At 39.4% G+C, this 15,412-nt stretch overlaps 1 protein-coding gene across 4 annotated transcripts in view; it reads left to right on the top strand.

Annotated features, from left to right (window-relative positions):
- Positions 1 to 571: 571 nt before the first annotated feature.
- The window catches only part of CCDC50 (coiled-coil domain containing 50), a 231,292-nt gene continuing 216,451 nt past the window's right edge, over positions 572 to 15,412 (top strand). For all 4 annotated transcript variants that reach the window (XM_082840456.1, XM_082840457.1, XM_082840455.1 and 1 more), the window contains exon 1: positions 572 to 894. In XM_082840456.1, coding sequence (XP_082696582.1) covers positions 846 to 894 — 49 coding nt within the window. In that variant the 5' untranslated portion in view covers positions 572 to 845. The remainder of the gene's footprint in view (positions 895 to 15,412) is intronic.

Below are 15,412 nucleotides of genomic sequence, written 5' to 3'. Positions count from 1 at the left end.
GATGAATGAATGACTCAGTTCCCCCGGCTGATTGTGAACACTCTCTTCTCCTAACTGGTCCAGATTTTGATCAGCTGCTCTTTAGTTCTGTAAGTTGTAGTAGAGGTTTTTAACGCCCATGTATTACCTTTCCTCTGATCCCAAGAGGCAAAGAGTGCCCGAGAGCGCCAGCCTCACAGCAAAGCATCCTGTGGAAACAGCTCACAGAATGGGGACTACACCGGAGACAGTAACGACTGTGTTCTGGGGGGCCCGTGCGGCCTTTTTGAGGAAGCCTTCAGGACACAAAGCCCCACACCGACAGACGCGACCCTTCGTCGGGAGGGAGGCAGGGCGCGGGGGCGGGGGCACCACCGGGCCCCAGCCTCGGGCGCGCGTCACTCGGCACAAAGGAGACAGCAGGGAGGCGGCCGCGGGAGCCGATCTGCACTCGCCAGCCACTCGCAATTGCGGTTACAGACCTGCAGTTCCCCTCCCCCTCCCCACCCAGGCCCGCCTGCCCGCCCGCCGGCCTTTCTGTCTCCTCTCTCCCTCCGTACTGGCCGGCCCGGGTCCATTTCCGGGCTCGGGGTATTTGGTATCGATCTGGGCCGGGGGCGCGGGAGCAGGTGGCTGCGGCGGGGCAGCTGGGCCGCCAGCCTGCTGCGCCGGGGCCCGTCTCCCGCCGCCTTTGTCGCCAGTCCTTGCCCGGCGGCCCGCTCTGTCCTCCGGGCCCGCGCGCGCTGCCGGCCTGACTTTGCGCCGGGTCGGGCGCTGCTGCTGCTCTTGCTGCGCTCCGGGCCGCGCTCGGTGCCGACGGCCGCCGGGAAGCGGGAGGCGAAGGGCAGCCCGGAGCCCGGGCCAACATGGCTGAAGTCACCATCGACCAATCCAAGCTGCCGGGAGTCAAGGAAGGTAGGGGCCGGGCTGTGGAGCGCGCGCCGGGGCCCCTCCGGCTCCCAGCCCGGCGTCCCTCCCGGCGGGGGCGTCGTCTCGGCGTCCCCAGCGGCGCTCGCTCGGCGCCCACCTGGTGCCGGCCCGCCCTGGCCGGGAGGGAATTGAATTCAGGCTCTGCTGTGGGACCTTGGGCAAGTCACTTTCGTTCTGAGCCTCAGTTTTCTCCTACATAAGGAGATTGTGGGAGAGAGGTCAGCACCACCCTCATCAAGTGGTTGTGCAAAGGTTCTCGGGAAGAGAAATGCCGTTAGTGAATGCTCCAGAGCAGGGAGATGTGTCCTAAAAATTCAGGCCCAGTTTAGCTAACTTGAAGGCTAGGAAGTGGGGAAGGGTTGACGTTCAGTTCCTTGTGGAGCCTTTGTTTTGAAACTTGACTCTTTCCCTCCTTCTGTCTACTTTTCCTAGCCCTGCGTCTGGCTGGCTGACTTTCCCACCTTGGTCCAGGTTTAAAAGTTTAGTCTGGGCACTGCCCAGCGCAAGCAGCGGATGGGAAGCTGCTATAAATGAGCATTTTCTCACAAAAAGCACTAAGCAGGGGGGAGCAGGGGACTCACTGTGACCTTGATTTTTACTGGCTCCGTATACTGAGGTCCAGAAAAATCAAGATTGATTAGTATTGGTCTGGCTTGGCTTCTAGCAAGTAGCCCACTGACTTCTTGTTCCTCGTCTTCATCCAGACCTAGTTTTTTTTTTTTTTTTTTTCAACTGAGATCTTGGGTGCTGGATCGCCTTAATCTTTAGTGATCTTTGGCTGTTATTTTGACCTTGGGAAGCATGGAAGTCCCAGAGTGCTATCCGGGCTTGCAGAGGTTGTCTTTGTAGTGGATGTTATTTGTTTCAGCTGACTCTTGTGGTCTTCGTTGTCTTGGGAATATGGAATTGAAAATAAGAATCTTTGCTTTCTTGGAACTGCGTGTTTCATTGCCAACCTGATTTGATTCAAAGGGGCTTGTGGGTGCTCAGGCTGACCCCAGAATCCGAAGAAAGCTTGCCTGCTTGATGTCCCAGAGTTCCAAACACTAGGCGATTTTATGTAGAATTTTTAATTGGGCTGGGCCTGTCCTGTTGTTCCTGAAGGATGTTAAGAGTTTAGGCCTGAGATTTTTATCAAATAGTGTTTTTCAACCTTTCAGTTCCTAACCTGGCTTTGGTGAAGATTCTCGCATTCATATGTAAATGAACTTTTCTTAACACTGTCAAGTCTGGAGCCTGAGAGATAGGAAAGGCAAATTTACACTTTGGAAGTCCAGGTCTTTGAGATTGTCCTTAACCTTTCTGGTATGTGAGAGAGAGAGAGAGAGAGAAAACAACCTTAATATGTGAAGTATTAGGTAGTGCTAAGATTTTACCCAGCTCCCTGTATGTCAGTGACCTGAAACAAACTTGAAACTCACTTTCTGTGTATGCATTTATATTACTCTTAGGTCTTCTGGTTTCTAACCAAGACATGAATGGTTTATTCTAGTATATTCTTTCTTAAGGGTTTCAACAAACACTTTCCATCTGTAAATGCAAAATTTTTCCATTGCTAAACTCCGGAGTTTAACACATTTGAATTGCTTTTATTTTGCACAACATGGTGTTTGGCAGTCGCGTTTACATGATATGGTAAAGTGGTAAGGACATTTCTGTGGCTGTTTCATTAAGTTAGAATTAAGTATCGATTTACTTTGAAGGTGGTCCGAAATTGTTGAGAAGATTATTGTCTATGTAAGCATCTGATTTTTCTAGTTCAAAGATCATCAAAGGAAGTGATACACTATACTAGGAATGTGCTAATGGTGGTGTGGTTTTTGATCTGGGAAGTATTCACATCGAATAAAGTGTATCTGTCCCTAATATAACTCTTAATTATGGCCAGTTGCTCCCTAACGATGTTTCTGGACCCTAATTAAAGAAAATAAAGTTGGTGTCCATGATTGGATAAAACAAACACAAACATTGAGACTTCTTAATACTGAAACTCCAACTCAGTTTGAAAAGGAAGTTTAGTAATAATTTGCTTAATATTCTGGCACAGATTTTTAAACTCCAGTTTTAAAAATCTGTCTCCTCTACTTCTCCTATCAATCTAAACCTTTATATACAATTACAATTTGGGATCATGGGGTAGATTCCAATAGAGATTGAGAAGAATAATGCAGTGGATGCCTGTCCCTTCCCACTGCCCTTTTCTTTAGGAGAGGATGGGGAGCCCTGGGACTTTTGTTGTGAACTTCTCAACAGAGGTCATGGGTAGCAGCTGACATCAGGGAAAGAGACTATTTGAAAACTTTTTTTTTCTAGGTTAAAATCGAATGCTTGCTTATTTAGTTTTAAGATGGCCAAAGATATTCAATATTTGGACAGACCTTTGAAAAAAATAACTACAGCAGTATTTTTACTTTGGGAAATCTCTTAAAATAGGAGACAAAGGGACATGTGCGAGTTCTTATGCAGTGAAAAGAATTAAGTCTAACTAAATGTCAACACACATCATTATTTCTGGTTTAAAACCATATTTGGAACATCTAAATACTTTTTGTAATGGAAATACTGTTGCCATTGTTTGGTAGTAGTGCTTTATTTCTTCTGAAATGTTTGAGGTTCTTTGCCACAAGATTGAAAATAATTCTCAGCCACTTTTTATCAGTAGATGTGTAACTCAAATGCACCATGCAGTTTGTGAGTGGTAGACAAAGGTATTCTCAAATAGACAAAGGTTCCAACAATATTCCGAAAGTCTTTTAGTTTAGATCAGAGCTCCGCCCCCCCCCCCCCCAAAAAAAAAGAGCACTTTTCATTAGTTAACAAGCTTAGAGTTTTGGTAAATTTTAGCTTCTTCGCTGAATCTTCTTTCTGAAACCGCAATCCACACTCCCCACTTTTTTTTCCTCTCTCCAGTCTGATTCCCATCTCTCTACTTAGTTTTAATTGCTCACCAATCACTAATCTTGACCTTTCCCCCATCTAACAGAGGTTTCACATTATCTTCAAGTTTTGGTCTGAGTGCTGTAGCCTGTCCATCAAAGCCATTTCTAGACCCTTTAAAGTTTATTAACTCCTTTGCAGTTTTTTAGTCATTAGCGTTTTCCCACTTTTAGCCATTGAGCACTTATGTATCAACCCTCCCATCTTCTACCAGGGCTAACCTTCTTTTTTCTTTCCTTTCAGCAGTAAGAAATTTTATTATGTGTTATATATCCTTACTGTCCTTCAACTGGAAGTTTCCACCGTCTCCAAAGTTAGTTAACTCTGTGTGTGTGTGTGCAGGCATGTGTGCACCTGAGTGCAGTCACGATTAGCATCTGAAATTGGTGCACTTGGTAGAGACATTTCTTGAAATAAAGGTAGCTAGCTATTCTGAGAGCAAATCCTTTTTCTTTCGTGAAAGACGAAAGTTAATACATTTTCTGAAGTATGCCTAGAAAGCACTGATTCATTTTAGGTCCAGGACACCCCAGTGGCATAATGGGGTAAATTAAGTTAATGGCATAAATCCAGAACTTTAAGGGGAAGAATGCAAAATTATGTCTGGTGCAGTGAATAAACCAAGTAGTCCCAGGGATCTAAAGCATATCACACGCACAGTAGGTACCTAATGCGATGGTGGTCTCTGAGAGGTGCATTATCTGGCTCCAGGGCAAACTCACTTTCTGTTTTCTGCAAAATTCCACAGCAGTTTTTTTTGTTGTTGTTGTTATTGTCTTTTAATGAGACCACGGCTAGATCTTGAGTTAGGAGGTTTGTGTCTTGCTTTTCCTTACCCTCATCTGGCTTCAGGTCTTTCACATAGCCAGCAAAGATTCAGCAAATATTTGAATGTGTGAATGAATGAATGAGTAAATCATGAATACTAGATGCTCCCTTTTAGTTTAGGAATCCTATCTCTGGCATAATTTCATATTCCTTCTCAGAGCATAAGCTCTTTTTTTTTGTATTTTATTTTATTTATTTATTTATTTTATAAATTTATATTTTTATTTATTTTTGGCTGTGTTGGGTCTTTGTTGCTGCGTGCAGGCTCTCTGTGGTTGCAGCGAGCGGGGGCTACTCTTTGTTGCTGTGCACGGGCTTCTTATTGCAGCGGCTTCTCTTGTTGTGGAGCACGGGCTCTAGGCGCACGGGCTTCAGTAGTTGTGGCAGGCGGGCTTAGTTGCTCTGCGGCATGTGGGATCTTCCCGGACCAGGATTCGAACCTTTGTCCCCTGCATTAGCAGGCGGATTCTTAACCACTGTGCCACCAGGAAAGTCCTCAGAGCATAAGCTCTTAAAGGGCAGAGATAATGCCTTTTAACTATGGGCATCATGTATCTTAGTGCCGCTATTAACTTTATAAAAACTTTTAATCTATTTTTCTAATGTTTTTTCTTCTCTGATCTTCGCTGTGGTGGAGAGGCAGTCCTGTAGAATTCAAAGAGTTGTTGTAAAGAACCCTTGAAATTCCGTACGTGCATCCAGAATGCCTCTCACATAAGGGGAAAAAACATCTTTCAGTTTATTGCTATATGCAGGTATGCAGTACCTTCTTAAATGAATCAGTGATTTTTAAAAAATGAAATAGCTGTTAATTGTAAAATAAAGATTATCTTAATGATTTGAGAAATGCTTTTTTTTTTTTTTTTTTAAACTAACAAGTACATAAAGGACAACTTCTCCCTTGTGGGAAACTGTAAAGTTAATTGCTATTTTAAAAAAAGGATCTCAGAGTAGAAAGCATTAAAAACCACTGATCTAGGCCAGCCAGATTTTCCAGATGAAAATCTGAGAGCCAGGATGGGAAAGTGAGTTGTATCAAACCGCTGAGGCTAAGTATCTAAAAATTGTCACATGGGGCCTAGCCTTAGAAAAGTTCAAAACTGAGTATTCACACAGCTCAGTCTTCCCTGCTCTCTCCTTTCCCACCTTCCCCTTCCTTTCCTGTCTCGTCCCTTCCTCTCTCTTCCTTTGTTCCCTCTCACTCTTCTTCTCTTTCTTTTAAATTATTCTGTAGATGCATAAGAATCATTCCTCATGTATTCCGTTAATACTGTCATTTAAAACAGTGGAATAAAAATAATGAATGACAAAAGAATTCCAGAGATTTTTCTCAACTTATTTTAGGGATAATGTTTGATATGAATGTTAATGAGTTAACATAGGTTTCATTTTATTTTTTAATTAAAAGCTTTTTTTTTTAGGTTTTTATTTCGATTCAGCAAATGAATTACTGGGTGAACTACAGGTGGTCATACTCCTGCCTCAGTGTTGTTTTCTACCTAGAAAATGCATTTCTTCTCTGGTATACTCAGCTGAAGGGGCTAATGTTGAGAGGCTTGGACATTTTAAGAAGTTTAAACATACTAGGGAAATAAAGAAAGCCATAGGCTATGTTTTTTTCTCTAGTTCTTTTCAAGAACATAGAAGGTTTGATTGAGATAAATGAATTTTTGCCTCAGTAACAAAAAGCAGTGTGATACCACAAAACTTAAGTAAACTCTGCTTGAAATCCCAGTTATCTAAGTACAGGAGTGTATTTTAAAATTAACTACCCTGACCTATAAGGGGAAAAAAATAAACCTTATCACAGCTACATTTGCAGTTTCAGATGTAGCCACTGGAAGGGCTGTTGGATTAATGTTTTTAACTGATGACCTATTTAAAAGTGTCCTGTGCTTCAAACCTGTAAAATTAGGATACCCTAGATCCTAAATACGACCTACAAAGGATCATTGGTCTTATATACCTTGGGGATTATTTAGACTATTTATTCCCAGATGTCTGAATTTAGAAACCAGTACAAAAGAGTTCCTAGATACTACTTTTAAAAGGACACGACAAACATGCATACTCAAAACAACTGTTTTTTTGGGTCATTATTATCATTAAAACACATAAACACACACACATTAAGATTTGTAGGTCTTCATATAATAGTTGGTAACCATACACTGACATAAAAACATTGAAAGCTTTCTGATAAACCAGAACCAATGTAAAACCAGTCTTGCTTGTTGTATATCAGTGTTTTTTTTTCTTTTTAGTCAAATTCATTGATGTATAATTCACGTACAGTAAAAACGCATCCTTCTTAGTATGCAGTTCTGAGTTTTGACAAATGTATAGTCTTGTACCCACCACAGCAGTCAAGATACAGAACAGTTACATAACCCCCAGACTGCTCCACCCTTTTCCCCACCTCCACCAACCGCTGATGTGTTTGCTGTCCCTATAGTTTTGCCTTTACAAAAATGTCATATACATGGGATCATCCAGTAAGTTGCTTTTTGAGTTTGGCTTCTTTCGCTTACCATAATACATCTGATATCATGTGTGCATCAGTAATTTTGTTCTTTTTTATTGCTGAGTTCCAGTGTATGGCTGTACCACCATTTGCTTATCCATTCACTGGTTGACGAACACTGGGGTGTTTTCACTTTTGGTGGTTATAAATAGTCTCTGTAAACATTCGTATACAGGTTTTTTTTGGGGGGTGAACATGTTTTCATTTCTCTTGGGTAAGCACCTAGGGTAGGATTACTGGGTCATATGGTGAATGTATGTTTAGCTTTATAAGAAACTGCCAGACTTTTTCAAAGTGGCCTGTACTGTTTTGCATTCCCACAAGCAACGTATGTGAGCTCCAATTGCTCTGCATCCTTGTCTGCACTTTACATTGTCAAGATATATTTTTAAAAAATTTTAACTATTTTTTTAAGGGTTTAAATTCTGGTTTTGTTGTTTCGTAGCTGTGTGATCTAAATTTTAAGTGTAATATTATCTTATGTGGCTTTAATTTGCATTTCTCTAATGACTAATGATTGGAGCCTCTTTTCTTGTGCTTATTTCCCATTCTCATATCGTTTGTCGAAGGAGTGTGTGTTCTAAGCTTTGCCTTTAAAAAAAAAATCAGACTGTTTTCTTTTTATTGAGTTTTGAGGGTTCTTTACATATTCTGAATTCAAGTCTTCTGTCAGATAAATATTTTGAAAATGTCGGTGGTCTTTAAACCTTGGTGTAACATTAGGATGATGTGGGGAGCTTTGCTATAAACATATTCCTGCCCTACTTGATATCAGCTGAATCTCTTGGAGATAGTCCCGGGAATCTATAGTTTTTTATATCTAGATTATACTCTTGGACTTACAATAGACATTTGGAACATATGACTAAGAATACTGTGGCCACCCTAATGCACGGATTGATCCTACCCTACTCTGATTTTTTTAAGCTTTTGCATTGGCAACTCATTTCTTTATCAGGGTTAAATAATGGGCAGCATTTTTTTTTTTTTCCTTTTAGTAATTGAAATTAGTTCCTCTAAGATAGGGGTTTGCAAACTATGGCGTATGGGCCACCGCTTGTTTTTATACAAGTGAGCTGAAGGTAGTCTTTACATTTTTTAATGATTAAAAAAAAGAGGAAGAAGAATGTTTTGTGACAGGTAAAAATTATATGGAATTCAAATTTCAATGCCTAAAGTTTTATTGGAACATAACTTTGCTCATTTGTTTACATATTGTCTGTGGCTGCCTTCATGCTGCGAATGCTGAGATGAGTGTCATTATAACAGAGACTATGATCAGCAAAGCTTAAATTCTTTACTATCTGGTACTTTGTAGAAAAACAATAATTTCTTTGGGACCATTTCAGTGAAACCGTTTAAAAAACTTGCCTATTTAATCTTTTTTGATATTTCAGTTATCACTATGAACATATATCAAAACTTTTCTTAATTATAGTGGTGCCCTGTTGGGGACTATTATTGGCTGAACTCGTGTAACATGTTTTATTTTTGTAGTGACTTTTAAAAATACAGGCTTACATCCTGATTTTTATTTTACTTTTTTTTAAGAAGAAAATGTGCTCTCCATATAAATTTCTAGGGACTTCACAATTGATTATCAAGGTAGAAATCTTATGTAAAGTGAGAATAATCTATATGCCAACTCTGAGTAAGGATCTGTGGGGCTTTCATGAGTGAAGTGCATGAGTAAACAAGTTCAACTTCTAAAAAGTTTGCTTATGATTCTTAGCTTGTTACTTGTTACTGGCTCTCATCAAAACATGTTACGAACATTTGCATGAATGAAGTGCCACTTTGTCTCCTTGGAAACTTGTATCAGAAGTACCTCGGTTGATTTACCACTAAACTTTGAAGGCCTAGTGTGTGATGGGCATTTCTAGTCCTGATACAGCTTCTCAATGACCAAACACCAGGGGAGTCCCCACTGGACTTTTTTGGCTTTTATTTTTCTAATGAGTCATAAAGACTGAGTCACTTTCCATTAGCATTACTCCAGGACTTTTAACTGCATATAGTAAAAGCACAAATGACTTACAAGGATATCTTTCCCTCTTCATTGCCTCCCCATCAACCAATTTTTTTGCCTGTTGACTATATAGAGGAGTCCATGATTCACTTTAGGTATTAAATTCACTAATTTTTGAGTAGCACTTCCCACCAAATACTTTAAAATATTAGCTTTGTCTTTCATACTATGAAATTCAGCAAAATACAGAATGTTAGGGTTGGCAAATACTTTCAAAACGTTTTTATTGTCTAGATGGGAAACCGGAAGTAGAGGAAGAGAAACAAGGGACTTGATTAAGATTCATATCCTCTCATCTGCACGTTGAGATTGGCCTGACATCTGCCAGCAGCTATTTTGGAAAGAACTATGCACTCTCAGTGTCTGCATTTACAGATCACTTTCTGGCTTTGCTTACAAATGGTTCCTTATCCTGTCAGTGATTGCTGGACTCTAACTTGCCATGTCTGCTTCTGTTGTTTTCCCAGTTTTCCATGGTCAGACCTCATTATTTTAAATTGGGCTTTAGTGTACCCATGAAGCATTTCTTCTTTTCTTTTCCCCTTGTAAGTTACCCCATTAAAACTCCACAGAGCTCATGTTTGAAAGATCATTTTGGCTATGTGTGTATATTGGAAGGGACAAGCTGAAGGTTTAGAAAATGGCTGGGGAGCTATTATTGATAGACTCCAGTTTACTGTGCTTTTAACATCCCTGAATTCCAGGAACTTGGTTGCAGTGGCACTCAGGCTCCCCCAAAATAGGATAATTACTGAGGCTTAAAGGCAGCGCTGCCAAATAATTTACAGGCCAAACCCAGACACTTTGTGAGTAAAAAGGGTGATTCTAATAATTTTACCAGAATAGGTGTATGCTGGTGACCACACAACTGCAAGACACATTGCTGAAATACCACAGGCAGCTGGATGTGATGAGTAAGCAAGGTCCTTGTTAAAAAACCCTTTCTAGATATAAAATGTAAAGTTTTTGTTGACACTTAAAACCTGAAGGGTACCTGTTTCCCATATACTGTCTTGAGGTTCTTAATGTGTTTCTATTTCATAATTGATTACTAAGTGAAATCTGCTCAATTGGAGATAGTAGGAATAATTAAGTTTTCATTTAGCTCTTCATATGTGGGTTTCCAAAAATTCTACTTTTTTTTTACGCGGGCCTCTCACTGTTGTGGCCTCTCCCGTTGTGGAGCACAGGCTCCGGACACGCAGGCTCAGCGACCATGGCTCACGGGCCCAGCCGCTCTGCAGCATGTGGGATCTTCCCGGACCAGGGCACGAACCTGCGTCCCCTGCATCGGCAGGCAGACTCTGAACCACTGCACCACCAGGGAAGCCCCTAAAATTCTACTGTTAATTAGTTAGTTTTCTTTTTGTTTCCTGTTTGTTGGGTCTCCCCATTTATTCCCCCTGAATGTGGAGAATGGGTGTTGAAAAGATTTGTGTAATTGAAGGGAGGTAAGAAATGCACACATTTCTGATTCCTACTTACTTGGCAGTATGTAATATAAGTATCATTTTCTTCATCTTAAATAGAGTAGGAGGCTACCATTTTACTCTGTGCATTTCTGCTGTGTATCTTTTAAGTAATTGAGCTCCTCCTAGAATTATTTTGCAGTATTTGCTCTTGTTTACTGATACATTAAATAATTTGTCCAGATTGAAAGGAAGCTTGTATAAAATTTAACTTAAGCAGACTGACTTCTTTGGAAAGGGGAAGTACTTTGAACCTAGACTTGTTAAGCGTTGGTTTCACATCTCATCTTTCCTACTCATTTGATGTAAGGACTCAGAGAAAACACTCAGTATCTCTAAGCTTCACTTTCCTTATCTGTTTATTGGAGATAATATTTACTGTGTCTAATATATGGACTTTCCATGAGAGTTAATTGAAGAAATGGATATGAAAGTATTTTGCAAAATGCGGTGTTATACATTCAGTCTCAGTGATATTACTGTTCAAGTTACCCTAAAATACTCCAACTTTTCCTTTTTCCAGTTGTTATTTGAGCCCTAATCCTCTGCATGGTATTTCCTTCTATACTATCTAAATATAGCATATTTCTATCCTCTCATCCTCTCACTACCTCCCCAGGCCCAGCTCAAATGCTGATTCTCAGTTAAGTCTACCCTGTTTCTTTCCTGTGTATCTTTTTAACTTACTTCCTTAAGCAACATGTCTCATCCTCTGTATTGGTCTGAAAGCTCTCCATCAAGACAAGACTGGTAGCTGACTGATCTCAGTACTACTTGGGGATCCTTACCCATAGGAGATACTCCAGAAAACTTGTCAGAGTATCTGACAGCTTATGTTCAGTGGGCAGACTGACCTGAGCTCACTGAACTAATGACACTAGAATAAGGGCTATGATCATTTGCATGAATTCACTGGGATAGGAATAGAGGATTAGAAGCAATCACTTTTACTTTTTGTTGCATGAAATTTCCCCATCTCTCACATGTCTGTAGGGGACTGATTGGTGTTAAGGTTAACTCAAGGCCAAAACACATAGTAGGCTCCTTTGGAAGCAATGATCTTACCTGTTTACGGATTGATTTTAGTTAAGTAAGACCCTGTTCAAGTGTGTACATTTTCCAGGATTGTGATCTGGTATCATTTTGTTGCTGTTACTAAAGGATCCAATTAGTTTCTTAGATGGTATTGGATTCTATGCAGACTTTTTATGTTTACTGTTTTCTCCTTTAGATTTATTTTTAGGTAAAGGGGTCAAAGTTCTTATAAAGTTTTAACTAAACAGGTCACATGTAACATGTATTTTTTAAGTTCTCGGCTATAGAGTTCCTGATTGTGAAGAATCTGAATATTTTGAGTTGGAAACTAAAAAGATGAATGTACAGATTATAAACCTGGTATGGTCTATGATCAAGAGAGGGTGGGAAAGCGTGAGCAAAAGAGCTCAAGAATTTTTGCTTTGGGGGTGGATACGTTTAATTCATACTTATTTTAGGATGGTTTTCTAAATTAGGGCATACTGCATAGTCTCTTTCAGCTTCATGTGGTGTATTAGAAGTTAACACTGTTTTAAAAACATGCAGTGCTACAAAAACCAATTTATACTTCTAAGTAGATATTATAGCAGTTTTTAAAAATCATCAAAATGACTTTGAATTCTTAAAAAACAAGTGAGACAAGTGAATCAATCCTTTAGAGCAGAAAGGTGTTTGGACAGCTTGTCTTCCTGTTCACAGATGCAGGCTGCCCCTGATTTTCTTTCACTTCCTCTTCAGGGGAATTACATGACAACCAAATATACTATAGGATAACCAAATATACCATACTGAAACCAGTTTCATTAACAGTACATAGAGAAATCCAAGGCATTTAGAACACATTCTAGTTGAACTTAAATTTGGTGATCTTCAAGAAGACTTCTGAATATTGAGGGTGTTCGCTTTCCCAGGCTGTACTCTGTTCATTGGGCCCCAGGTTAACCTTTTAGTAAATAGTACTGTCCATAATTGCGTTCATTGGACAGTGAATGAATGATAACATGGGCTCATTTTACCATGATACTGAAGGCTCTGTGAGAACTGCTAGTTGAGACAGGATAAGTCTACCTTTTTATAAGTCACTAGATTGAACAAAAGGCTATTTTAAGATTTATTGGTGGTTAAGGCTACTATACATAAAATAAGGTGGATAAAAGCGGATGTTTGCCATTTTGTATGGTAGAAATGGTAAAACCAACAACAGCAATGAAGAAAGCAATATTTGGTACAGGAGAAAGTTAGCATAACAGTCATCCTGTATGGGTAGTCTTTTATATAGGCTGTGGTTATGACATTTTAGATGATGTGCTTGTATCCAAGAGACAAATATATATTACTTATACTGAATCAACTAAATTTCATACTACCCTATATCTAAGTGGGAGGAATTCTTAAAAATAATTTGGACTGTTTCCTTATAGGTCAGGACACTGAAGTTCTGATTTGGAAAGTGACTTGTCAAAGGTCACTTGGTGAGCTGCTGACAGAGGCAGAACTACAATTCTGACCGGTATCTGGAATGAGGAACTGGGCTGTTTTTACTCAACCTGTTTGTTCCTTATATGCTACAATAAGGCCATTATATTTCTATAAATTGGGAAAGAGATATCTATATTTCTTATAGTAAGATACCAAAATGCCATGTGGATTTGGCAGAAAGCTTTTACTAGCGTATTCAAGGAACAGAAATTAGGAAAATTCATCTGGTTTTAGGCATGCTGTATTTTAAATTTACATGTTAATATTTTGTTTAGATTTTGATGGCTGCACTTCTTCTCAACAGTCTACTCTCCGACCATTCTTAATGGTGATACTTTGATGATTCTTCTATTTTAGTAAACTATAATTACATGACTTTCACCTGGAATTCTACTTTGCTTTCTAATCCTGGACATTCAACTGAAAAAAGTTTGGAGTGGTGGAGCTTATTAAACATTCTAGACGCATTGATTTCCTTTTAACTCAGGCCCACAATGCATACATATAGGAAACATGTTCTCCCTCATGGGAAAACATATGAAGTTAGAAAGAGCTATTGAAATGTAGTCAACTGTTGATTATATTGTAATTCCTTGCCAGGAAACATTTCCATACATTCATAAGAGGAAGTAGTGATTGCTTATTCCATTATAGATTCTATACTACAGAAGTGATATATCTGTGTTAATCAGGGACTTAGTGGGACCTGACTAAAAGAAGTACTTAATAGAAAATAACTAATTATAAGAATTCATTAACTCTGATGATGCCAGTAACAATTGGAAGTTCCGTTTATTGAACTTCCTTTTACTGAGTGACAGATGTTTTCTTTGGCCCTTCACTTACCTAATTTAGTCCTCACAACATTTATCCTCATTTTGCAGATGAGGAACCTGAAGCTCAAAGAGATCAAATAACTTGCCTAAGATCTTTTAGCCAATAAGAAAGCAATATTTGAATCCTGATCTGTATAGCTCCAAAGTTGTTTTTTCTTCTCTGAAATACTCCTTAAACATTAGGCAAAATCCAAATCAGAACCATCATGCCATTTTATGTACTCTGTTCCCTTTTGTATTGTTGAAGAAATCTCAACCTCTTTCTTATTGGAGTTTATTACTAAACTTCAGTTTTTGCTTCTCTCTTCCTATAGCACTGAGTGTCCAACCTTCTTTGGTAATAGAGAACCATTAAAAGTTCACATCTAACTTAAATACCACTAAGGTGAATACAGGTTTCCTTCTCAAAAAGAAAAGAAATAAAGTAAAATATCCCCTCTGATGAACTACATGGAGAACCAAAGTGGTTGACAGAATCCCTTCTTAAAATCTATGCACAACTCCCTGTTACCTGCTTAGGAAGTTTCTGGGTGTACTTTGGAACACAGGCTTGTTTTTTCCAGTTTGCTGTTGGGTCATTACCTTCTTCTGTATAGAGTATTTCTAGGAGACAAAATTTGCTTTTAATGTAAGCCTGCTTGTAAGAGAAATCTCCTGGTCTTCTGGGGAGGCATTCCCCTAGTAAGTGTAAAAACTGAGTTGATCTTAGGAATGTACCCATGATCTCAAGACACCTTTTAGAAAAACACAATCTAGTCAGTAAACATGACCAATTATTGAGCATACGGCAGCATATCAGAGTAGAATTCCAGAAATCTCAAGACTTGCCCATTTATTTTATGTGCCTATTTTCAGATTTACATGATCCAAGATTACTGGAAATGCGTGTAGAGTTCTGACAAATGGTTACCACAGTGGAACTGTGAGTGTTGCCATTTGCTTCATGGGAACAAGATTGTAAGAGAATATTTTTCCCATACCTGCTTATCCCATGAGCAATTTTTTAAGTTTGTTTTTTTTAAAATTTTGAGTATTACTGTACTCTCAATCTTTTGAAATTGAAATGTTTACTAATCCTAATAAGAAAGAAAGTGCTAAAGTATCTACTTGCAGAAGAGAAGTTGAAAGTTCAAAGATAAATAGAACTTGCAGTAGCTAGTACTTAAGGAAACTTGTCATATGAAGCCAATAAACCAAAATGGTTTTTCTTCCCTCGGTGTAAACTTGTACTTAAGTTGGCTTGATGTGATCTTTTGGGTTTTAATGGGCATGACTGGGTTTATCCTACCGAGGTTTAAGGAGATGGGTGGCTTTTCTTTCTAGGCTAAGGCAAACAGAGAAACCAAACCATTTGAGGGCTGCCAAA

This window comes from Leucopleurus acutus, assembly GCF_964270905.1.
Source record: "Leucopleurus acutus genome assembly, chromosome: 5".
NCBI lineage: Eukaryota > Metazoa > Chordata > Mammalia > Artiodactyla > Delphinidae > Leucopleurus > Leucopleurus acutus.
This window is presented reverse-complemented; position numbering and strand designations above follow the sequence as displayed.